The 24,968-nt window shown below is 46.0% G+C and overlaps 1 protein-coding gene and 1 long non-coding RNA gene across 7 annotated transcripts in view; one reads left to right on the top strand and one right to left on the bottom strand.

Annotated features, from left to right (window-relative positions):
• Window positions 1-11,973, top strand: part of Bap60 (Brahma-associated protein 60) — a 163,794-nt gene extending 151,821 nt beyond the window's left edge. For all 6 annotated transcript variants that reach the window (XM_055075767.2, XM_050186811.3, XM_055075771.2 and 3 more), the window contains one exon: window positions 11,785-11,973. In XM_055075767.2, coding sequence (XP_054931742.2) covers window positions 11,785-11,940 — 156 coding nt within the window. In that variant the 3' untranslated portion in view covers window positions 11,941-11,973. The remainder of the gene's footprint in view (window positions 1-11,784) is intronic.
• Window positions 11,974-21,681: 9,708 nt separating this feature from the next.
• LOC140216016 (uncharacterized) lies at window positions 21,682-24,487 on the bottom strand. Its single transcript, XR_011892660.1, has 3 exons — window positions 24,379-24,487; window positions 23,658-23,720; window positions 21,682-21,902 (listed from the first exon to the last, which is right to left on the bottom strand). It is a non-coding gene; the product is annotated as an uncharacterized lncRNA (long non-coding RNA).
• Between the last annotated feature and the right edge of the window lie 481 nt (window positions 24,488-24,968).

Raw genomic sequence — 24,968 nt, forward strand, 5'->3', positions numbered from 1 at the left:
CCAGCTGCTTTCCCCTTTTGCATAGCTCCCAAGGCTTTCTTTACTTCTTCCGGCGTTACTTGTGGAATTTCAAATTCCTCTAGACTATTCTCTCTTCCATTATCGTCGTGGGTGCCACTGGTGCTGTATAAATCATCATCATCATCATCTTTTATTATTCCCTTAAGGGCCCCATGTGGGGTATTACATGAGGGGGGGGGGCAAAACAATAATACAAACATCAAAGGAATGGTCATGTACAAAGCAAAAAAAAAAGGCAACAACTGAAAAGACACTAAAAAGAACAGGTTTTTGCATAATAAGTTGCAAATATGGGTGGTTAGTAACTCTCGAAATTTCGAAGGGTTTCGCTCTACAACAATGGATTCCAGGAGCAAGTTACATTGTTCTATTAACTCTATAGAACTCCTCAATCACTTGAACAATCTCATCCATATTAGTAATGATATTGTCGGCTTTGTCTCTTAATGCATACATCTGATTCTTGTCTATTCCTAGTTTCTTCTTCACTGCTTTTAGGCTTCCTTCGTTCCTGAGAGCATGTTTAATTCTATCCATATTATACTACTTCCTTATGTCGGCTGTCTTACGCTTGTTGATTAACTTGGAAAGTTCTGCCAGTTCCATTCTAGCTGTAGGATTAGAGGCTTTCATACATTGGCGTTTCTTGATCAGATCTTTCGTCTCCTGCGATAGCTTACTGGTATCCTGTCTAACGGAGTTACCACTGACTTCTATTGCACATTCCTTAATGATGCCCATAAGATTGTCGTTCATTGCTTCAACACTAAGGTCCTCTTCCTGAGTTAAGGCCGAATACCTGTTCTGTAGCTTGATCTGGAATTCCTCTATTTTCCCTCTTACCGCTAACTCATTGATCGGCTTCTTATGTACCAGTTTCTTCCGTTCCCTCCTCAAGTATAGGCTAATTCAAGTTCTTACCATCCTATGGTCACTGCAGTGCACCTTGCCTAGCACGTGCACATGTTGTATGATGCCAGGGTTAGCGCAGAGTATAAAGTCTATTTCATTTCTAATCTCGCCATTCGGGCTCCTCCACGTCCACTTTCCGCTATCCCGCTTGCAGAAGAAGGTGTTCATTATCCGCATATTATTCTGTTCTGCAAGCTCTACTAATAACTCTCCCCTGCTATTCCTAGAGCCTATGCCATATTCCCCCACTGACTTGTCTCCAGCCTGCTTCTTGCCTACCCTGGCATTGAAGTTGCCCATCAGTACAGTGTACTTTGTTTTTACTTTACCCATCGCTGATTCCATGTCTTCATAGAAGCTTTCGACTTCCTGGTCATCATGACTGGATGTAGGGGTGTAGTTGGAATGCATCATGTAACGGCGCAAATAACAAGGGACAAAGAAGGAAACACACAGGTCCGCTCCGTGCCTGTCCTGTGTGTTTCCTTCTTTGTCCCTTGTTGTTTGCGCGGTTACATGATGCATTCCAATATCGACCGCCAACTAGCCCGCCTATCCCTGTTAAGTAGGGGTGTAGACCTGTACGACCTTCAATTTGTACCTCTTATTCATTAAGTTTCACAACAAGACCTGCCACCCTCTTGTTAATCCTAAAGAATTCCTGTATGTTACCAGCTATATCCTTATTAATCAGGAATCCGACTCCTAGTTCTCGTCTCTCCGCTAAGCCCCGGTAGCACAGGACGTGCCCACTTTTGAGCACTGTATATGCTTCTTTCGTCCTCCTAACTTTAGTGAGCCCTATTATATCCCATTTACTGCACTCTAATTCCTCCAATAGCACTGCAAGACTCGCCTCACATCCGTCGTACATGTTCCTCTTTTAGTCCGCGTCTTCGTAGCGCTCTTTTCTTCAAGTATGCAAAACCAACTCGCCCACATCAAGCTTCTGCTGCTTCAGATTTCTTCTACATTGGGCTCTTTCCTGTCTTCACAAGTTTAACCTTGTCCCACCGCCACGTGCATCAACCTCATCGCAATCAACTCCTGTCAATCTCGGATAGTGACACACTACCTCAAACAGGGAATAGTTGCTCCCGAAGTTCAAGTCTTCCTTGGTGGCCTGGAACCTTCATGGGGACACGTCAAAAGGATGTACAGGATAATGAAGTCTGAGAAAGGGCAGCAGGTGCGTAGGTACAACGACTGGCTTTGGGTCCTGTGCAACGAAAGCAAGGATCAGGTTGTAGGCGGCCAAAAATTCGCCCAGCCCAAAAGGATTGCCAAACAAGTGACTGAATTCCTTTGGCAAAAGTCAAAAATAAGCCTAACGAAGCGAAGTCGGCGAAACATTCAGCCAACTAAAGTGACACTACTCGGTGATGTTGTGCTCCCAAACGACGTTACGAGCCTACTTCAAAAAGGAACGAAATACAGCTTTGAGCCACCGTCCAAGAAGCACGAGCTGCTCGCTACCGTCTGGCAAATAGAAAACTGCGCTGGCGAGGCAGAGCGGGACCGAGCTACCAGTTACGCGGTGGATACTCTTCTTCGGACCATGCGTTCGAAAACTACCCCTAACCAACCCTTCAAGAAGATAACTGGCTTCCTACGGCAAAATGACCTCGTCGTGGTACAGGCGGACAAGGAGGACGGCTTCGTCATCCTTTCCAAGGGCGCCTATGGAGCGAGGGCCATCAGCGCGATTGAGAAGAATTTCAAGGCGGTGGATTTCAACCACAAAAAGCCAAAAGCCAAAGCAATCAAGCTGCTTGAGAACTTCAACCTGGATGCTTTCGGAAGGCAATGAACAGGGCTGAGGTAGGCATCTTGGAAATATTTTTCTCCGGCAAGACCCACAAGCCTGACTGCCCATTTAGAGCAATTTTCTCAGAGAAGAAGACATGGCAGATGCAAGTAGGGCACTACCTGAAGCGCCATTTATGCCAGTTACCCCTATATGACCCTTTCCTTGTGCGGAGCTCTAGACAAGTTGTGCTGACTTTAGAACAAGGAACTTGAAGCAATGTTTACACGTTTTCACTGGACGTTGAAGACTTGTATTATGCGATTCCTCATGGCGGAGTGCTCAGCGCCATTAGGAACAAAATCAAAGACTTTGGTGAAGTTAGGTTCAGTTGTGCAACCGGTGTGAATAGTGGCCAGTTTTTAGAACTGTGGAGCTTTTATCTTCATTCCGCTGTTGTTAGTTTGAAAAACCAACGGTATGTACAACGCAAGGGTATTTGCATTGGATCGTTGCTCACTACCATTCTTTCAGACATTTTTCTCAGTGCCTTTGACAAGTGTGTAAATAGCACTCTGAATCATTCATGTGCTCCTTCTCTAATGAGGTACGTCGATGACTACCTGGTGGTTGTTAACGAGGTTCCAGGGTCTAGGCTAGATGACATTGTAGAATCTATAATTAACATATTTAGACATGCATCGGAGGCTCTAAACTTCACATGCGAAAGGCTTTGTGATAACAGCATTCGCATCCTGGACCTCAGTCTCACTCTAATGAACACACGTCTGTTTCGAATACCAGCCGAGGGTGAACAAGCAGCTAAATTCATACGGCTTTGCACATTCCAAGCTAGTAAAAAGAGGAGCTGCAATGACTTGTCTAAAAGAAGCTCTAAATAAGTCTTGCAATCACAAAGTAGAAAGCAGTTTCAATAACCAGGTTTCAAGGCTACGCCTAGCCGGTTTCCCTTCACTCTTGATCTCTAGCGTCTGCGATAAGCTTCTTCAAAAGATCAAACGGGCAAGAGAGGGCACTAACACAAAAAAGCCATTTGATAGGAAGAGAGTACATGTGATACCTTATTGGCACAGGGTGTCCCACAACCTCAAGAAGGTGATGCAAAGGCACAGTGTTAATCTTCTCTTCAGTGCACCGTGTAAGTTGGCCAAGATATGCCCTATGCTGACAAAGGCAAAACCCGAACCATGCGTTAAGAAACATGCAGCGCAGTACACGACTTGCAAAAGTAATGTCGTACATGAGATACCCCTAAGTTGCCAACAGGTTTATATTGGTCAAACCGGACGGTGTTTTAATGAAAGGGCGCGTGAGCACAATTGGGCCGTAAATAACAATGCGGGGGGCCATCTGGCAGAACACTGTGAACGTCACAATTGCCGCCCGTATCTTCACGACACCAGGTTTCTGGCACGGTCTAGAGATGGACTAGAACGGGAGATATTAGAAGCTTTCTACATAGCAAAGGCCGAGGGCACGTGCATTAGCTGCCCTTCAGTGACGCTTACCGCAAAAGAGATAGCATTTCTAATGAGATAGGGACGTCGGGATGTCACGATGAGCCATTCTAGGTTGTATCTATTTAAAAAACTGCTTCTTCAAAAAACGTTTAGTTGGAAGTTTGGCGCCTTGTCCGTCGTACATGTTCCTCTTATAGTCCGCGTCTTCATAGCGCTCTTTTCTTCAAGTCGCCTCACTAGATAACGTTCTAGCGTTAAACATTGCCAGGTTCAAGTTCCAATGGCGGCCTGTCCGGAACCAGGTATTCTTAGCACCCTCTGCTGCGTCGCAGGTCTGACCGCCGCCGTGGTCAGTTGCTTCGCAGCTGCTGGGGACTGAGAGCCGGTGTTTCATTGTTGTGTTCATATAGGAGGTTGTGGCCAAGTACTGCACCAGGGTGGCCAATCCTGCTCTGGTGAGGGAGTGCGTTACCAGTTCTGGTCACCGGGATCAGGCCACACTTTAATTTTATCAGCACGCGGACTTTTTTTTTAATCCGGTGGAAAACTGCGCGGCACCGGAATTCGAACCACAGCCCTCTTGCACGCGAGGCGGATGTTCTACCTCTATGCCACCGCTGCACCTCGTATATATATATATATATATATATATATATATATAAATTGTAAATACAATCTTCTATACTCCTAGCATCCCCGTAACATATTGGTGAGAGGTGCGGGGTACCACGGTTGAAACAGAGCTCCGCAGTGAATGTCACAACACTGTCTGCACCATGAATGACAGTGAGCACTCGGGATCAACGTCGTTGCCGCCTCCTACATCACCGTTGCATGCTACGTCGCTGTCACCTTCAGTTGTCGTTGTCCAACCCAAGGATCCTGGAACTTTCTGCGTGACCAATGGCGACAACGTTAAAGAGTGGTGGGTGGCCATGTACGAATGCATGAGTGGAATCAACAGATGGGACCCTATGCTTATGCTAGCTAACCTCTTGTTCTACCTAAAAGGCGCGGCAAATGTGTGGTACAAAACCACGAAGAGGAGCTAACCAGCTGGGACCAATGCAAAGAGAAATTCACAGAGTTGTTTGGCAAACCAGCCGGCAGTAATATTGCCGCACAGCAGGAACTGGCCTCCCGTGCCCAATCCCCCACGGAGTCCTATGTCTTGTACATCCAGGACATGCAGGCACTTTGTCGTAAAGCCGATCACAATATGAGAGAAACTGAGAAGGTCGGGCACGTGCTTAAGGGCATTGCTGATGACGTGTTTAATCTGCTCAAATGCTTATCGTCAATAGATCTCAAGTTTGGCTACTGGCAAATAGAAGTCGACGAGAGGCATCGAGAAAAAAGCGCCTTCATTATGCCGGACGGCCTGTATGAGTTTAACGTCATGCCACTCAGACTTTGCACAGCGTTTCAGCGCTTGATGTACAAGGTGTTAGCAGTGCTTAATTGGCAGACCTGTCTCGTCTGCTTAGCTGAAGGAATTCAATGATCACCCTAGGTCGCTTGCGACAGTACTTGAGGCCATCAAGTCATCAGGGCTCACTCTGAAGCCGGAAAAGTGAAGGCCAGCAGGATTAGCACAGTTGATTGAACCTCCTTGCCAACAATTTCAGCAGATTGGGATGGATTTGTTGGGACCCTTTCCGACGTCAACATCTCGAAATAAGTGGATCGTCGCGGCTACCAGCTACCTTACCCGCTACGCCGAAACAAAAGCTCTGCCTAAAGGTAGCACGGTGGCCAAAGTTGCTAAATGCTTCGTCGAGAACATCCTGCTGCAACTTGGTGCCCCAGAAGTCCTGATCAACAGCAGAGGAAAGGCCTTCACTGCAGAGCTCACCCAAGCCATTTTGTAATACAGCCAGAAAAGCCAGAGAAGGACAACTGCCTACCACCTACAGACAAATGGTCTTACGGAGCGGCTGAACAAGACCCTCGTCGACATGTTTGCAGTGTGTGTTGACGTCAAACACAAGACGTGGGATGCTTTCTTGCTGTACGGAACCTTCTTTTACAACACAGCGGTGCAAGAGACAACCAAGATCACACCGTTCAAGCTTGTTTACAGCAGGAACCCAACGATGAATCTCGACACCATGCTGCTGCATGTCACCAGTGACGAGAATCTCGACGTCACTGCCTATCTCCTGCACGCCAAAAAGGTGCAACGCTCACCCCCTTGCGCATCAAAAACCAGCAGAGAACAGACAGCCTACACTGCAATCCTTGGCGACATTACGTCGATTACCAGCCCAGCGACCGTGTTTGGGTTTGGACCCCAGTACGGACTTAGCGATAATCTTTTGCCATGCTATTTCGGACCCTGCAAAAGATCAGCTGATGCATTGGAGTACTGGACTATGAGGTTGTGCCAGAGGGCATTTCTCAATTACTGTGGTGCCGCTTGCGGCCTGAAATAGTCCATGTTGTGCACCTTAAGCCCTTCTACCAGTGCTAAGTGACTTGGGCGTTATTTATTTATTTATTTACAATACTGCTAGCCCCAGCTAGGGGCCATGATAGCATGGGATTGGCATCAGTACATACCAAAATATTAAAACAGTCAACAATAAAGAAAACAAAACTTGAAAAGAATGCTATACTTGATCGTAAACAGAATTACCATATTTACTCGCATAATGATCGCACTCGCGTAATGATCGCACCCCTGAATTTTGTCAAAATTTGATTTTTTTTCTTTCCCATGTAATGATTGCACCCTGAACTTGTTGCAGCAATATGTCGTGTGCGAAGTCTAGCTAATGATGATCGCGCTTAGCATCTGTCAAATGCTACGTGAACGACTCTTGAAGACATACCAAGAGGTCTGCACGCACCCAACATATTAAGCAGATGCCCCATTTCATTCCTTTCATCACTTTCCGCACTTCCATGAAAAAAAAAAACCTGCAACAAGACTTGCCTCGGCTTTATTATTTGTAGGCTTCATAATGGTTTTGGTGAACAACAACATAAAGGGCGATTTTCGATTCTTCTCATCTGCACTCGTCGGCATGCAGCAAATCGTGAGCGGCAACAATAGCGGTCACGTTTACACTAATGTGTTAGAAGTGTGCCCTATTTATACGCTGATGCTTGCAATGCAGCTAAGATATTTGCCGACGCTTAGTGGAAATGTGCCGTATTAGGATAGCACTGAAGACAAATTCCGCAGTTTCTGCAGCATGCCCGCCATATGTTTCTATGTCACTGGCAGCTAAGCACGCCCATCTCTGTTTCTGTCCCCTCAGAGTGGACATGGCTACATTATAATTATTGTCACAAACTTTCCGATATTAACAATGTTATTCATTACTGATATGGAAGAAACTGTTTCAATGTGCATAGTGTACTCACGAGAAGAAAAATAATCACGTTCAACGCGTTCGGCTTGCTCCGCCGGCTGCCATTTTTGTTTTCGTGTCCCGCATTGACAGCGGTAGCCGCCTGCTTGTTGACCCGTTGTCATCCTGCAGTAAATGCGGGTTGAAAAAAGAAAATGTTTGTTCTCATGGGATATTTACTTGAAATATCACTTAATTCGAAACTTCTTCCAGTACCGACCCAAACGCACGCATTTTAAGCCACATTACTCGAAGTGCACAATGAGCCCTGCCACCGCCGAGCATTGATGACCCTTTTGTGCATATACTGTCAAATTCATACCTCCAACGAATTAGTCTCATGCAGGCACAGAACTCGCCACAAGATTACCAAACCCACGACCGATGACCACCTACTAACGGGCACAAAGCGAGTGCTCCCAGCTGTTTACTGCGAAGCGAACGGAAGCTGTCAAATTCCATGGTGAAGCATGCCCTAACCATTTATCTCAGTCGCAGTTGCATCGCTGGTGTCCCTCAGGATAGAATTCACGCAAAAATAAAGTTTTTCAGATGCTTTGCGATGCCAGAAAACCACAGTCTCTTGGATGCCGAAAACCAGCCAAAAGACCGCGGCCAGACTTGCACCGTAGCATTCCATGAAGTGCGCCTGATGAGCAAAGTTTTACCACTCTAAATAGCACTTCTGGTACTGAAACGTGCTGAAAAACACAAAAGAAGTGTCCCTCCGATTATAAGTACCTTGTTCGACGCGAGGAGCTACGTTAACAAATCTGGAAGACGACTTTGGGGAAGCCGGTCTAGAAAATGAATACATTGTTGCGCCAAAAAAAAAGGAAAAAGAAGACTTGGGAAGGAAGAGTACGAAACTACAGATTGAGCGCTGAACTTCAACTGATTTTATTCTTAGAGAGCAGGGCATGGAGAATGAACAAATGCACATGCGTACATCAGTGTTGCCTAGAGCGATTACAGTGACGTTTTCAACATTTGCAACTCGTCTTCAAACAGAAAAACAGACGTGTCACTAATACAACTCGTGCCTCTTACTTTTATGTGATATGCCTCCAAAAGTTCTCTTGCTAACGTATTACCACTCCTGCCAAGTATCTTTATCTCACGCAGCAGTTGCTGGCATGTTCCTTCCAGGCAAACCGTGCAATGCGCAGGTAAATGCGCGTTACCTTTGTTGATTACAGACAGTTCATGCTCCTGGGCCCGGTCTGTCGTTTCGTACTCTTCCTTCCCATGTCCTTTTTTTCCTTTTTTTGGCGCAACAATGTATTCATTAGATCCCAACCAACTCGCTCAGCAACAAGTTCTACTCAACCCTGGTCTAGAAATTTGCTCGCCGCTCGCCATAATCGGTCTGCATTGCAATAAAACACCACCTTGAGATTTGTTGCATTTTCGACGGTAACTTGCTGAAAACGCAAAAAATTCGAGCGTCACGAGCAGCAAGTGAGGCTGTCAACATGGCGGGTCAGCGCAAGCTGGTGTTTCCTCGGTGATTTTCTCGAGCCAGTCATGCTCAATTCACGCCATCCGACTGTAGGCAAATGGTCTAAATGCATGGTAGGGTCATTGAATTTTGTTCCTAGACATTTGTCAGTGGTGCGGATACAATAGTGCGTGAACACCGACACTCGAACCGTAAAATTAGCACAGTGTCGTCGACAACGCTGTGCCAAAAAACTTTTTTTGCAAACTTCACGGCTGCATATCTAGAGAAAAAATTGCCCAGTGATCATGCAAAGCGCATATTAAAAAACCGTTCAGTTCTCACGATTGCACTACATACCCACAGTGAGTTCCTAATCGTTTTTTGAGCACAACAAATACAAGATCAACAATCTCAAGGGGATCACTGGAATTTTTGCCTGCAAACACAACTGCAGTATTGCAACCGATGGATCAGGGCATCATTGAGACCACCCGGAAGTTGTTCCACAAGGCTCTTTTGCAGCGCATGCTCACAGCGTATGATGCCAGCAAGAGGTGCAACATTGAGTTGCTTGAGCCAATCCATTTGTTGAACTTTTCATGGAAAGAACTCGCACCTTTGAAGGTCAGCAAAGAACGCCGGCTTTTCCCGCACCGTCTTCAGTGACCCTGATGATGACCAGTGTGACGACGACCGGACTTGCAGCGATCTGTACGATGCTGTTCATAAAATTGCTGGCCAAGAGGTAGAAGGCGACTTCGAGACATTTGCATTGGCTGATGCTGCTGTTCCTGTGGTCGCCCCGACGAGGACGAAGAGCCAGCGGGCAAAGACCGACGGGAAATGCCAACTGTGGTGGAGACACGGGAGTGCCTACGCCTGCTGCAAAATAAGGTTGAATGCATGTGCGGCGACCATGGCCACATGCAATGCTTGGTCAAATTAGAGCTGGGGTTGCTTGTGTCCGGTAAGAACTTGAAACAGCCAAAGCTCACTGCCTATTTTGCACCTGAATAAAGTTTTGCTTCACGTAAGACATTGTATTTTGACTTCCTTGCGGTTGTGGCGCAGTTAAAGCTCGACTGCTTTAGCTTTTCTTGAGTGGTCGCTTATATCAAATTACCATCTATAACGAATCTTTTGCCGTCCCATTGACTTCGTTATAATGAGGGATTACTGTAAAATGATTTCTGTACATGGTAGCATAACCAAGAGAATGTGTGACATATTCATGAGTGTTGCGTTTTAATTTGCCTTAAAAAAACCTTATAAGATAGTGCACTTGCATTTCTCGTTTTTCTGTCTGATGATGCCATCAAACCTGCTCTATCCTTTAACTCAGTAATGGATGTAGTGCCACGCTGATTGAAAATGAACCTGAGTGCTTTCTTTTCCACCCATTATACTGTATTAATATTAAGAGAAGTGAATGGATCCCTAATATATTGCCATAATCTAGAAGAGGTAAAACAAGAGACTTGTATGCTTAAAGTTTAACATCATTAGAGGAATTGCGAAGACATCACTTTAAATGAGGTAATTTTGTCATGGCCTTACACACAATCTAGTTAATATGACAGTCCCAATGCCATCGTCAGTTATGTGAAGACCTAGTATTTGAATTCCGAACCTCAAAGAAGTTGGTTACCATCAGCTGAATAGTCAAAAACCAATGGATGCTTCATTTGTAATGGTGAAAACAACACTTTTAGCATAATTCGCACACATCTGCCACATACCACACCACTTCAATAGGCAATTGAGTTCAACATTCAGTTTAACTTGATCATGTGAATTTATAACAGAATACAGTATTTGCTTAAAAGATACTGATGGGCTAGTTGGTGAGCCATGATATTGAAGCAGTGCACTTAAATCTGACACGTACCCATAGAAAGGACATACACAGGTGCTGGACTGCAACTACTGCTATGTGTACATGTACACGTCAGATCTAAGTGCATTGCTTCAATATCACAGAATACAGAGCGCAGTCATCAGCATATAATCTGAGTTTTGCATTTGTTTGTTTGATATTTCTCTTCACTGTATGTGCTTTAGTTGTGTTATCATGGGACGATGATTTTTTAAGAGAGGGGCATTGACACATGTACTTATTTATTCTTTTCTTGGGGACTGCATTTCACCCAATAACAACTTGGAAGTTTGTCACTCAGTGCAAGACGCACCTGCATGATTGAAACTTACTGGAATATTATTGATGGATTTATCCGTTGTCTATTGTCACAGAAGCTTGTGTAATCTATTGCATGTGCAACGTAAATTTTGTAGTACTTTATGGAAGACACGCGGCCACCAGGGATTAATTACTCTGGAAAATTTGATGACTCATATATAGAAGCCAACGCGCTTTACCGGCAGAGCAGATTTCCGACGATCGCCGACTGTGTTTGCCGCTATCGCTCTACTGTGAGTAGCCTGTTTTCAGGGGCAGAGGTTCGCCAAATAAAAAGGTAATTTTGCCATTCACAGTTTTGCTACTGTGTTTTTGACTGTCACTACCATGTGACAATATGCTCTTTGAGGCGTGCATTTTGAAAACGTCTTCAAAAGCTCCTGCCACAAATGTTTAATTAAAATTTCATAATATACCAATATGTGTACATGCCTTTCAAGTCCTGTCAAGAAGTTTTCTAGAAGTTTTGTGTTTCGTAGGGTGTGCAGATGTCACCAATCTGTGTGGATCTGTCATACAATTACTATATTAAAGACCGCACTGTGGTCAAGCTGACTCGCCCTGTGTGGTATGCAAAAAGTGCAATTAAAGTAAAGCTGCTGTATATCGTTTTGTGTGTGCAGACGATGACGGACGTGGTGGGCAGCCCCGAAGAAGAGCGCCGTGCAGACTTCTACTACCAGCGCTGGGCCCAGGAGGCAGTGTGCCGCTACTTCTATGGCAAAGTGCAGCAGCGCCGAGCCGAGCTGGAACAGGCACTCGGCATTCGCAATGCCTAGTTCCCCACTAATAAAGAGAAACTGAACCCATAATGTGTGTGTCATTGTTGCTATGTGCTAAGCAAAATGTAATCAACCATGCTGGGATGGTTCTCTCTACTGTTCATACAACTATGCCAGGGTCTCTTTCTGATGCAAGAGTAATTTAATTGCTGCACATTTAGCCGGTCTTGATAATGCTTTAAGACATTACCTTGGCATTGAGGTGCATGAGATGCTTGCATGGCATTTGAGCCATCGGATAATGTTTTTATCGCCGGTGTCAGACTACTGCCTCCTCACTGAAATGTGTAGTCTCTATGGCTGGAAAGGAAGAAAAAGAAAATATGACTGAAACCATACTCGATGACTATCAAGGCATTTCTCCCTTGCACAAAGTGCTAACGAACTCGCATCCTCCTGGGAAAACGCTCGCTCGAGGACGGGCCCTGACACCCTGACGACATAAGATAGGAACGAGTGGCAGCCGCAGTCGCTGCACCAAACTCGTCTTCGAGGAAGTACTTTTGAAAGTGCGCACCTGCCTCCTGCAAGGGTGGGTCCTCCAATCGGCGCTGCTCGGTCTCGGCGGCCGCTGTTCTTCGGCTGCGCATCGCTTCTCTTGTTCCTCGTGCATGTCGGCGGCCAGCCGCATCGCCGCCTGCCTCAAAGCCTCGGTTATGCTGCACATACCTCTAGTCTTTGCAGGCCTTTGCACTCTAAAACCCAAACTACACGTATGCATGCCAGCTCGGGAAAGCGGGTGCCCACGCGCATCACGCATGCGCAGATGGTGCAGGACAGATATCGTACATGTCGAATCGCAGCATGAGCCCAGATATCTTCTCCCGACAAATACCGGTGCTCAGACAAAAACAATGTTTCCCAAGGCGAAAATAGTGAGCTTCAAACCACCGTTACTCGCGAGTCACGGCATACGGAAGGTGCGTGGGCGGGAGCTTTTGCGCACCGACACGTGTACATAGTTTGACCTTTAGAGTGCAAAGGCTCCGCAAATACTACAGCGGCATGCGATGCATACCGTTTTCATACCATTTTCGAGCTTGCGCCCGAAAATGAAAAACTTAAAGAAAGCTTGTTATGTGCTATTATCCGTGTCATCGTGGTGGAAGACAGCAAATTAATGTACGATTTTATCATTTATAGATAGAAGCAAGACAAGGCGCATCAGAGAACGACTTGGATTAGCAACTTCCTCATTGGGGAAAGGTGACTGATACAACACCGGCATCGAAACACTTCACTCGGGTCGACTTTTTCCCGGCGAGCAGACCATTGCTTTCTTTTTGTTTAATTTAAATATCTTGCTGGCGTTTCAGATCATGAAGTGCACTTTGTTCAGGCAGGCGCTTGGATAAATTAGTGATATACGTTTAATAGATACTGATGGGCTAGTTGGTGAGCCATGATATTGAAGCAGCGCACTTAAATCTGAATGTTCACGCATACATAAAAAGGACACACTCACTGAACACGCATTGGTCTATTGGCCGTCTGCAAGACGTCATGAAAATGAAATGTTTACAAGACATCTACAATACGTCTTTGAAAGATACTTAAGACACCTTAAAGATGTCTTACCAAAACTTTGTCGGATGTCTTAAAATGTCTTGCTGTCATTGTGAAGACCGTCTAATGCGCACCCAAATAAGTATGAGACATGTTGCAAGACATCTTGTAGCCGTTTTGAAAACGGCTTTAAGACGTGTTGCAAGACATTTGGTAGCCGTTTCAGAAACAGTTATCAATGTCTTGCAGAACCTCTTATAACTGTTTTAAAAATAGGTGTAAGAAAATTTGCAAAACGTTTTGTAGCCATCTTAAAAATGTTTTCCCAACAGACTTGACGAGCAAGGTACGATACCATCTAGTCAATATTTGTGTAATGTAGCCCTATAATTAAGTAAAGCAACTTGTTTAGTGACAGGTAATTTAGGGCCCCAAGGTGACATTTATACAAACAATTCAAAGCTCTTAAAAAGTGGCGGCACTTCTAGTCAGGAATGCTTAACGTGCATTACAAGTATCGGCACTGTAAAACTGTATCGAAAAGAACCACTTGTTCACTGGGCTAGGGAGTAGTTGCAAAAGTGACGGCAAGACCTACCAGACCTGTCGATTTACAGTGGGAACACTATTGTCAGGGGAAGGACTAGCTCAAAGATTACATTTTAAGTTGGCTCTAGACGCTAAAATTCAGTCAACATTGCAATCCAGAGTGTCTCCTTCCAGATCAACTGTCCAACGAAATGTTACTGAGCTCCAGTGACCTGGGTAGAAAGGGCATACACGGCACATATGCAATGGTCTTGGAGGACCCAAAATTATTTCTGTGGCGACACGAAGCACCGAATGATAAGACTATGCATTCACGGGGAACCACGGAACTCACCTTTATTCCGATGGCAATCGCTTATATATAGCTGATTTAATTGACAGCGCCCCCTATACACAACACATTCCCCCCTCATGAAAAAAAGAAAGGAAAGAAAATTCAATCCACTTTTGCGCACTCACTTCGCAGCACATGGCACGAACGACGCTCTTACAGTCAGGTAAGCTCGTAGTCTTCATATCGTGCTGGCATTCTTGTTCGTTCTGGCCTGGTGCGTGGTGGTGCTGTGGTTGTGGTCAACTGCAACCGAGAGATGGCCTGCTGAACGGGAACCTCTAGTATAGACTCCGTTACTGTGGGCTGTGCACCGTCAGAACGGGTAGCGCTTCCCTGGATCTCTTCTGATGGCACCATTTCAGATTCATTCTCGACGGTAGTAGGGGTATTTTGCTCCCCCATCTTCCCTATGTAATGATCCAGGTCGCAGAAAAGCCCTGAGGCTGCACTGCATTGCGCTGTAACCGCTTCAGCTAGGGCTTGTGCCTGTCCTGCCCTACTTTAGCAATTATTGTTAATTTTGGTGTGTTCCATTTCGTACCGTTTGCCAGCAAAAACGAATTCGTGCCCATTCGTCTCTCCACTTGGATCGGCAAAGTAAACTTGTGTTTCATCTTTGGTCCGCCTTGTTTTACTTTTACGAAATCTCCTGGCTCAATGGTAGACGCTCTGGCACCTCGTTTTTCATCGGTGTGCTTTTTTGTTCGTTGTTGCTGCTCCTTAAAGAGAAGCTGAAACAATTTTCGAAAAAAATGAGTTCACTTCGGCGTTCTACAGTTTTTAGTCCATTGAACATGAATATCTAGTTTAAGAAAGGCGGAAACAAAGGCAAGCTGCTATTTTTTGCAAGAAAACGCGCACCAGCGCCTCGGGGCGTCGCGCGAACGCCGCTGTTGCCCGTGATTGGTCGGCACCGCTGTAACGTCATTCACGGGGATCACCGGTCGGCGCCACCGTGTCAGAGCGTAGCACGCTGTTCTGGTCTGGCTTCACAGATGAGTTGTAAGCTTTATGGTACGTTCTCGCTGTCTCGGACAGCTTGTATTTTCGCCTTACATGTCTGAACCGACAGCCAATACAGAAAACGATGGCGGCAACGACGATGTTGAGTGTGCGAACAGCGAGAACGATGTGTGCACCTCGCGCATTGCAAATATTAGCTGGTACGTATGTTTTTTCATGTAGCTGCACGTTGCAATGACAGGAGAAAAAACGCGCTAATGTGTCACTGGGAACTTGCTGCTGGAAGAATGCCGAAACACTAACTTCTCATTAGATTGTAAACACGGGTGCAATTCCGCGATGTCAAGCACCTTGCCGCTGCTTGTCTAAAGTTCGGTGGTATTTTGCGTGTTGATACACGATCGCGAACATAAGTACCGCGTTTCAAAGCGCGTACATACAGTGCTGCGAGGTACAGTCATGGATGTTGCTTTATCGTACACATCCAGATCGACATGGCCAGGGGGATTTATGTGCTATATTCAGGCTATGGTTCGACGACTTTGCGATTGTGCCTCGATCAAGAATCGGTATGCGTGCCGCATGCTAGTGTTGACACAGAGTTATTAGGCAGTTTTAGCCCCGCCGTGTGGTAAACACGGTAACGTTACGGTAACTGCAACCGTACGTCGAATGTCGCTAGGCAAGTCTAGCAACGCTAGCAACAACGCGTTTCCGCATTGGTCGTAAGGCTATCCGGCTACGCTAAAACTGTGTTACCAGACGTTCATGGCTGCAAATATTCGCATTTCTCGAGTGCATCAATGTGAGCACCGGAATTAGAATACCGATTGCCCGCATCGTTGTCAAGCTCTGATGATAATCACTGTTGCGGAAATGGTCCAAGCACAGCACAGTTGATTTCGTCGGCCCGAAATTCTCTCTCCTCACTGCACTGACCCACTGCGCTGCAAGCTTATTGTCCTTCGGGAACATGTGAAACACCACATCGTCTCGCCCGCCTGTGTTCGCACAGCCGAATGCTGCACAGAACGAGGGCATGTTGGGCGCCCTTGGCTTTAGACACTCACGCAGCACAGAAAGGAAGCACAGTTCACGAAAATCGCAAAAGAAAGCAAACGTCAGCGGCGGCAGATCTCTCGTAGCGTCGTTTAGTAAAGCGCAGGAGGGAAAGAAACACGCCAGCACATGCCAGCACGCCACGCTCCCCGGGAATGACGGCACTCTGGGAAGCGACGGGGGCGTGTCTGCGGGGGGGGGGGGGGGGAAATTAAGAAACGATTGTCGCCCCTTATAATAACAAAACGAAGAAAAAAATTTCAGAACCGTAAATTAATAGGTCTGTTCTTCCCAACCCCAGCAATTCATGGAATTTGAAAACCGTTTCAGCTTCCCTTTAACGCGCTGTTTCAATTTTTCCATGGCGACACGCGGCTCATTGAAAAATCCCCTTTCTGGAAGGCCGACAACATCCAATCTTGTTCTGGGTCTTATTCCATGCAGTAGGTAAGCCGGTGACGCTCCTGAAATTGCATGTGGGGTGGCCCTGTAAACACCCAGGTAGTCCCAGATTGCCTCCTTCAGTGCTCTTCGTTCCAATGCCGCAACCTGAATGTATTCCTTGAGAACGCGGTTGAACAGCTCAATCTGACCATTGCATTGCGGGTTGTACAATGTTGTAACGCAGTGCTGGATTCCCCGATCTCGTAAAAACTGCTCAAAACATGTCGATATAAACTGACGCCCATTGTCAGTCACAATGCTTTTCGGGTACCCTTCTCTCGCAAAAAGTTCCAAAAGCACTTTCAATACTGCTTGTGCAGTGATTGTGGACACAAACGCAGTGGCGTAGCAACGAGGGGGGCCGGGGGGCCGTGGGCCCCGGGTGCAAGGGCCCAGTGGAGGGGTGTCATATACGTCTGAAGACGCCCCTCTTTCCGCGGGCTACACCCGGAGGGGGGGTGGTGACAGAAGACCTACGGGCCCCGGGTGCCAGACGACCTAGCTACGTCACTGCACAAACGCCACCTCGGGGCCACTTGCTGTGGTAATCAATAATATAGATTGCAAACCTGCACTCCAGAGAGGCTCACTCCATCGGCTCAACGATGTCGATTCCAAGCTTTTCCCACGGCTTCTCGGGCCACTTTACTGGTTCCAATGGGGCCATTATGGTTTTTGCAGATTTATCTGATGCTTTGCAGATAGCACAATTCGTAACCAGAGATTCAACATCACTGTCAATTCCGGGCCACCAGTTCCCTCAATCGTTGTTTGGTCCTTACAATGACTGGATGCGATTCATGTGCCATCATGACCAGCCTGGAAGTGAGTGTCGCTGGGGGAACGACCCGTTCAGCGCGAAACAGAAGCCCGTCAATAACCGACAGTTCTTCTTGTATACGAAAAAACAACCTTAGTTTTCCTGCTAAACGGCCCTTTTCCGGCCATCTGGACATAACATGCTGGGCCACCTCATTTAGCAATGAATCCTCAGCTGTTGCTGCTTGCAACTCACTCTTAGTGATCATGCTGGAAACCACAGCAACTACTTCCTCCACAGGTTCGTCCTCTGCACAGGTCAATGGTAACCTAGAAAGCGCATCCGCAACGACATTGGTGTTCCCCTTTGTGTACTGCACAGTGAAGTTGTATCTCAACAGTCTAGCACACCAGCATTCAATACGCAGTGGGCGTCTTCCAACCCCATTTGTAGACAGCAGTGTCACCAAAGCCTGATGATCAGTTCGTAAGACAAACTTGCGGCTCCACAGATAAACGTGCCAATGTTAGCACGCCCATAAACGTGCCAGCGCCTCTCGTTCCTCGATAGAGTACTTGCGTTCTGTTGGAGTTGGTGTCCTCGAAGCGAATGCCACTGTACGTACTTCTCCGTTGACTACCTGCTGTAGCACAGCTCCCCAGTCCATATGCCGAGGCGTCAGTGGTCACTAGTACAGGCAAAGACTCGTTGAACATAGCCACCACCCCGCATGACAACAGCATCTCCTTGATCCTACAAAAACTCTCCTCGGTGCTCTGGTCCCACTAGAACTTCTGTCCTTTACGAAGAAGCCGTCGCAGCGGCTCCACCACCTCTGCATAATTGGGAAGAAAATGGGAGTAATAGCCTACGAGCCCAAGGAAAGACCGAAGCGAGACTACATCAGCAGGCGTTTGTGCTTTAAAAATAACATCTACCTTTGACTTGAGTGGGGCAAGACCTCTTGCACTCACATGGTGACCCAAAAAGGAGAGTTCCTTGACAGCGAACAAGCATTTCTGATTTAGCTGCAGCCCAGCCTCAGCGATCTGATGAAATACCTCGCGAAGGTTACGGTTGTGCTCGTTCTTAGTCCTTCCAAAGTCTATGATGTCGTCAATATAAAACAACACGCCCTTGCAGCCTCTGAAGATTTCTTGCATCATTCGCTGAAACGCGGTTGGTGCCGTTGCGAGGCCAAAACACACTCTGCGGAACCTAAATAAGCCTTCGTGCGTAATAAACGTCGTTAATTCGCGACTCTCTTCGGCTAATTCCACTTGATGGTAGACTGCAGGAAGATCCACTTTCGAGAACCATGTTGCTCCGCTCAGCGCATGCAACAGTTCCTCCGTGTGCGGCAAAGGGAATCTATCAGTGACTACTGCTTTGTTCGTCTCGCGCAAATCGACGCATAGACGAATAGTTCCATCCTTCTTCTGCACAGCCACTATAGGAGACACCCATTCCGCAGCACTGACCTTTTCTATAACGCCTGCATCCAATAATCTTGACAGTTCAGTCGCTACTTTCTCTCGCAGCGTCATGGGCAAACGTCAAACCTTCGCTGCTACTGGTTTTACATCTGCGCGCCGCTTCACAGAATGTACAAAGTTTTTCGCTAATCCCAACTTATCAGCGAAAAGAAAGGAAAACTCACATAATTCAGGAGGAAGCGACTGGGGGCTGACTGTGATTTGTAGACGCTCCAGTGTAGAACCGATATGATGTGCAATTTAACTGTAGATGGTGGACCCCATCCAGTCCTAGTAATGTCATGCCTTGGGGAACAACGTAAAAGCGAAGGCAAGCCGAGTTGTTCCCGCGTAGAACTCTTGGGATGGTTCACAGCCAGACTGGAATTTTCTTCTGTGAAAAATCCCGCAGCGTCGCTGAAGCCGCAGTCAAAGGGAACCTGTTGGCGAACTTGGCTCGATAAACGTGGTCTGGCAAAATAAACACCGACGACTCAGTATCTACAGCAACTGAAGTGGCTCGTTCTCAATAACGACGTCAACGACCAAAGTCCTTCGTTCCACTTGTCTGACCGCCAGCACACTGAGCACGTCCTCCTCGCTAGCGCCGTCGTTTCGGACCGTCCGCACGTCCCGCTCCGCCGACCTGCCACAAACCGCTCGAAAATGTCCCATCCTGTGGCACTGGAATCAATGTTTCCCCCGTGCTTTGTATTCCTGTGAATTAGCTAGGTGCCTTGTAGAGCCGCACCGGTAACACCTGCGCACCGGCGTCATTGTCGCGTCACTGTCTGGGTTTCTGCCTTGAGATACGTGCTGCACTATGTCCGTTTGTGACGACCCTTGGTCATAAACCGCAGCACCGTCCGCTGCCTGCTCGTACGTCTGCAGCATTTCCACTGTCTCTGCGAGCGTAAGTTGTGGCCCCTTCACGAGCAATTTCTGTCGCAACACAGTGCTCCGTACTCCGTCAACAACCCTGTCTCGTAGAGCCGCTTCCAAGAAATGCTCGAAGTCGCACGTCTTTGCTAACTGTTGGAGAGTACTGACGTACTCTCGTATCGGCTCATTCGGCAGTTGCCGACGTAACGTGAATCGACGTCGCTCGACCAGTACGTTGACGGTGCTTGAGAACTGCCGCTCCAATAGGCCCAACGCCTCCGTATAACTATCCCCTTCACTTGCCTCCGTGTTGTCTTTTCCTGCTGGTTTGCTTGCCTCCGGCCCGGCTTTTGTCGTGTCTGACGTGCCTGCCGGCTCTGGGCCCAATGTGCGAAAAACACGGCGTCCCAAGTGATCCCAAGACATTGCAGCAGAATGGCCTTTTTCCGTAGTGGCGGTTGCGCGTCCATCTCCGTCGCTTCAAGGAAACTTGTGAAATCATCGCGCCACTGCTCCCATGGAATTGTCGCATCTCCAGGAGTCTCCAGGAAAGGCGGTAATGGCGGTAGTCCGTACGCTGCCGTCTCGTCGATGACGCCCCTTGGAACAGCGCGAAGCCAGGTAAGGGAAAGCAGTTCGTCGCTAGCTCGCTAGCTTCGCCGGCTGCGCCAGATTGTAGTGACGCGAAGCGCCGAATGATAAGACAAGACTATGCATTGACGGGTAACCACCCCACGAAACACGCAAGCAGCTATTCGATGTCTAAAAGATGTCTTGAACGGCTAATTCAAAAATCTAGTAGCTTTCTTGATCAAGACATTTTGTAGCCATGACGTCTAGAAGTACTTCAGTAAGCCCTGCTAACGTTACGCCAAAAGTTGCCTAATAGACAGCTTGAAAAGAACTGAAGACATTTATTAGACATTCCCAAATTTTTGTGGCAGCTGTTACAGTAACACGGCGTTTGCCCACAGTTACAATTTATTTTAAACGAGGCATGGACATCAGAAAAAAAAGTTTAGATTGTCGGATAGAGTGATGCACAGGTAGTTTTTCCAGATGTGAGCCATGGGAATAGTGTAGTACAGCCTCATTGGCCAAATAGTGCTTCTTAATTTGACCAATCAATTGAATGCCGCCTGTCAGAATTATTTTGCAAATAAAACAATATCTTTATTGTATGCTATCATGCCAATGTTCGCCCATTGACCTAAACAAGAACATCTCTGCATGAAACACGTCATTATTGACAAAACTTCGCCCTGCTGGGTTTCCGCCAAATTGAACTAGTTTCTAGCAAAGAAAAATTTTGTCAGTGATGCTGTAGTTCAGGCAAAAATTACATCCTGGTTTCAGCTACAGAGGGCACAATAGCCTTACACCAGTATACGAAACAGAACGCTGTGCTACAATGAGTTAAGAAATAAAGGATAGTACACATCTGGAAAAACATTCTGCGAACCACTCTAACTAGCAATGTAAATATATTTTTTCTGATGTCCATGCTTCATTTAAAAGTAAATTGTAACTTACTTTGTGGGTGCATCTTGTAAGGTAACGCCACATGCTTGCACAGCATTACGCAGAAATTATGGCCAGTTCTTCGGCATACCATTCATTAGTGAATTCTTTGTACGTTGCATGTTACCATAACTGAAAGATAAATCATAATTTGCTGTTATTTTTTATACACTGTACGATGAGCTTTTCATGCATAAAAGATGATTGCAAGTGAAAATGCAGCAAGACATCAACTTCACACCATGTCACATACTCATACTTTATTACCTAATAAATTAGAAAAGATGCAGAAAGTGTAATTAGCAAGAGTGACAAATAGCAGCAAAGGTGATCATAGATAAATCTTAAAGATGATTGCCGCCGCTGCCAGAGCAGGCCAGCCTTCGTAGGAGAGCACTTGCTGCCCACAAAAGCTTGCTGTCACAGGCCACGCGTGACGGTTCTTGTAGACATAGGCAAGCAATACCTGCACAGAAGAAAGAAAAAGGCAAGGGAGTAAATGGGAATATTGAAATTGGAAATTCAATTAGCAATATGTGCTAAGTAAGAAGTTTGGCTCACATTAAAGATAAATTTAAGCACTCCTTTCTCTTAAATTACGGGTGTCTTAAGGTATGCATGTAATGATGTTTAAGATGACTAGTATATTTCCTGGCATATAGTCATTAAATTCCACAGCAGAGTCAGTCAGCCTTTAATATATGGTGTTTCGTGGCTAAAAAGCCACTTATCAACCTGTCAAACAAGTCAGAGAAGCTTCCTTCAAAATATGATCAATTTAAAACAGTAATCCACTCTGCAGGTAAATGATGTACTAACTTAATTAAAAAGTTAGAGTTTTATATTGTTGAACTAAAAGCAAATTTAGCATTTTGCACTGCATTTTGTACTGTGTCATTTTTAAGTTTTAAAGAAGCTGTTGCCTTTCTTTAAATCTTAAACATGACACAGTACAGAGTAAGCAGGTAGCGTGCAAAGGAGGACTGGTGGTAATGTCGTGTTCCAAAGCAACGCGCCTAGTTGGATCAATTACTTTTGTTGATATATTTTCATGTGACCCTAATTGGCTTAGGGCAATGCCTCACACAAATCATGCAACACCTTGGATGGTCATACAAAATTGAAAGTATCTCATGATGTGATCAAACGATAACATTGCCCACTGTCTTGGAAGTGTTAACATGCTGTTTGCACGAGAAAGTGCAAAGTGATTTGTATAGGTAGCAAATTCATCAATGCATCTATAGCCTCAGCTAATTCTGAGCAGCTATGTTGACTCGCAATTGAGAAGCAACTGCACACAAAAAGGTGTATTCAAGTAACGGTCCATGCTGAATAATTGCCCACTTAGTGAAAAGGCAAATGTGGCAGGCTAATGGGCTAGGGCAAATAGATTGCTAAATTCTGATAACACCTCCAATGATATTGTTGAAATAGGTGATAAAAACAGCAAAGGTAAAATTACAGTTATGACAAAATTTTAACAGCACCTCCGTAGACTGCTGGAAACCTCAGCATCATGTCTGTTCTACACGCACATATATGTTGCAGCGCAATCTATATCTCAGACGCAGGCGCCTCCACACATCACTGCGTGATCTCCTCACAATAAGGTTAAAAAACAGTCTGGCACAAGCTACCTGATGTGATTCATTCTGCAAGCGCCAGCCAAGTGCTGACGGTGGTAGAGTGAAATTGATGTTCGTCCTTGTATGGAAGCCTCGGCCCATGTTTTATCAATTCTAGCGGCAAAGCACACCTTTTACAGCACACATAAATCTTAAATTAGACTGCTTGCAGATGCTGTACAGTAAATTCCTGTAAAGAAACTAAATCACACGGAAAACATTTAGAATACCGAACTAATCAAATACTGGCTTGAATAGATTTGTGCATTAGTGAAGCAAGGTGTAATGTACACTGTTGTAGTAAGTTTTTACTCATGTATGGAATACTCGTATGACACAAGAGTAAATTTTTGAGTTCTTACATAGCAGTGACTACCTACAGGTAAATTTTGTAAGCTAATTATTAGTAGAACTGTGTATGTACACTGGCACTGAGAAATTGGTTATAATAGTGGCAGCTTTTAATGGACCAGAGCAAAAAATATGCCCGTTTGTGAGACACCAACTAACTATTTTACCACGAAGCGCTCCCTGGCCTTAACCACTATAAAAAGCACTGGGAGGACCAGAGACGGTACAATACATTGGCTTACACTGATCATGATGAGGTCCCGTCATCCAGCTAGCGCCAAGGTACAAGAAGGATGTCCAGCCGTCTATAGAGTGAAAGGAACAAAATAAGAGAGCATCAAGTCACTTGAAAGACAGATTTGTAATTACAAATAAGGTGACCCAGTCACAGTCATTCATTAATAAATGGCAAGCTGTCGTGATTGCACTCGCAGATGAAGCACCTACTAGGCTGAAAGTTTTGCTGCTTATTTAGAACAAAACGCAAGTGAAATTTGTACACCAGCAGACGATTGCATTTGAAATTGTATAGATGAAGTGAACATTGCAGTTATATTTTTGTTTTACTATAAAGTGGGAACGCTACAAACTGCATAGTCACTGACACACGCGCGCACACGCAACGCTGTAATCCATGCAAGAACAAAAGGACACAAAATAGGGCGAGTTCAGTCTAGTTCAGCATTACAGCCAGCGCGTCGTCTTCGAATGCACTCCCTTCGGTTGGTTCGTGCTACATTAACCACAAAGACTAACAAGCCGGGGCAAAGTTCTGACTGGTGTTGCGGAAGTCGTGGAGTGCGGTAGTGCTGAACGGCTGAACACAAGCAGAACCCTCCTATAAAAGTAAAGATGACGAAAATCCGCAGGGCAGAAGAGCCCATCCATCAAGAATTGTCGCGGGAAACACCTAAAAATATGCACATTGTTGACAAAAAACGAAGTGCAACGTATTTCACTTACCGGAAAAAGTGTTATCCGAACGTGCGACGTACAAAGACGCACCGAGACACGAAGGCGACGATCGCAGATCCCGCCATTGTGGTAGTAAGCCGTCGGCGTAAACACGCAATATAGCCGATGTCACGAAGCACTGATGCAAAATACACGGAAAACAGCATTAACACAGCTAAATGACTCTAGTTAATATCCAGAATAAACGCACAACTGGCATAACGAACCCACGACGCCCACGACCGAGACATTGCGGGCGGCAGTAACCGTTTTTTCAAACTTCCTGCCTCCCAGTGTTTCTAGCACGGAATGAGATGTATGACAAGTTTCGAGCGTGCCTCCAATTTGGAGCGTGCCGCCGAAGTAATCGCAGCGCGGTGGCTCTGTGACACCGCTGTGTATAGTGTACTAGAATTATTCTAGTACGCTATACCGCTGTGCATAATGTAGTAGAATAAGTACGCTATACCGGTGTGTATAGTGTAGGAGAATAATGTCTTCTAGTACGCTATACCGCTGTGCAACACCGGCGTTTCGCTCCTGCTGCTGTCAGTATACCTGCTGCGCGAGCATAGAAGAATGGTTTCCAGGCGTCGTGT

The sequence above is a fragment of the Dermacentor andersoni genome, chromosome 2 (assembly GCF_023375885.2).
Source record: "Dermacentor andersoni chromosome 2, qqDerAnde1_hic_scaffold, whole genome shotgun sequence".
In the NCBI taxonomy this organism is placed as follows: Eukaryota; Metazoa; Arthropoda; class Arachnida; order Ixodida; family Ixodidae; genus Dermacentor; species Dermacentor andersoni.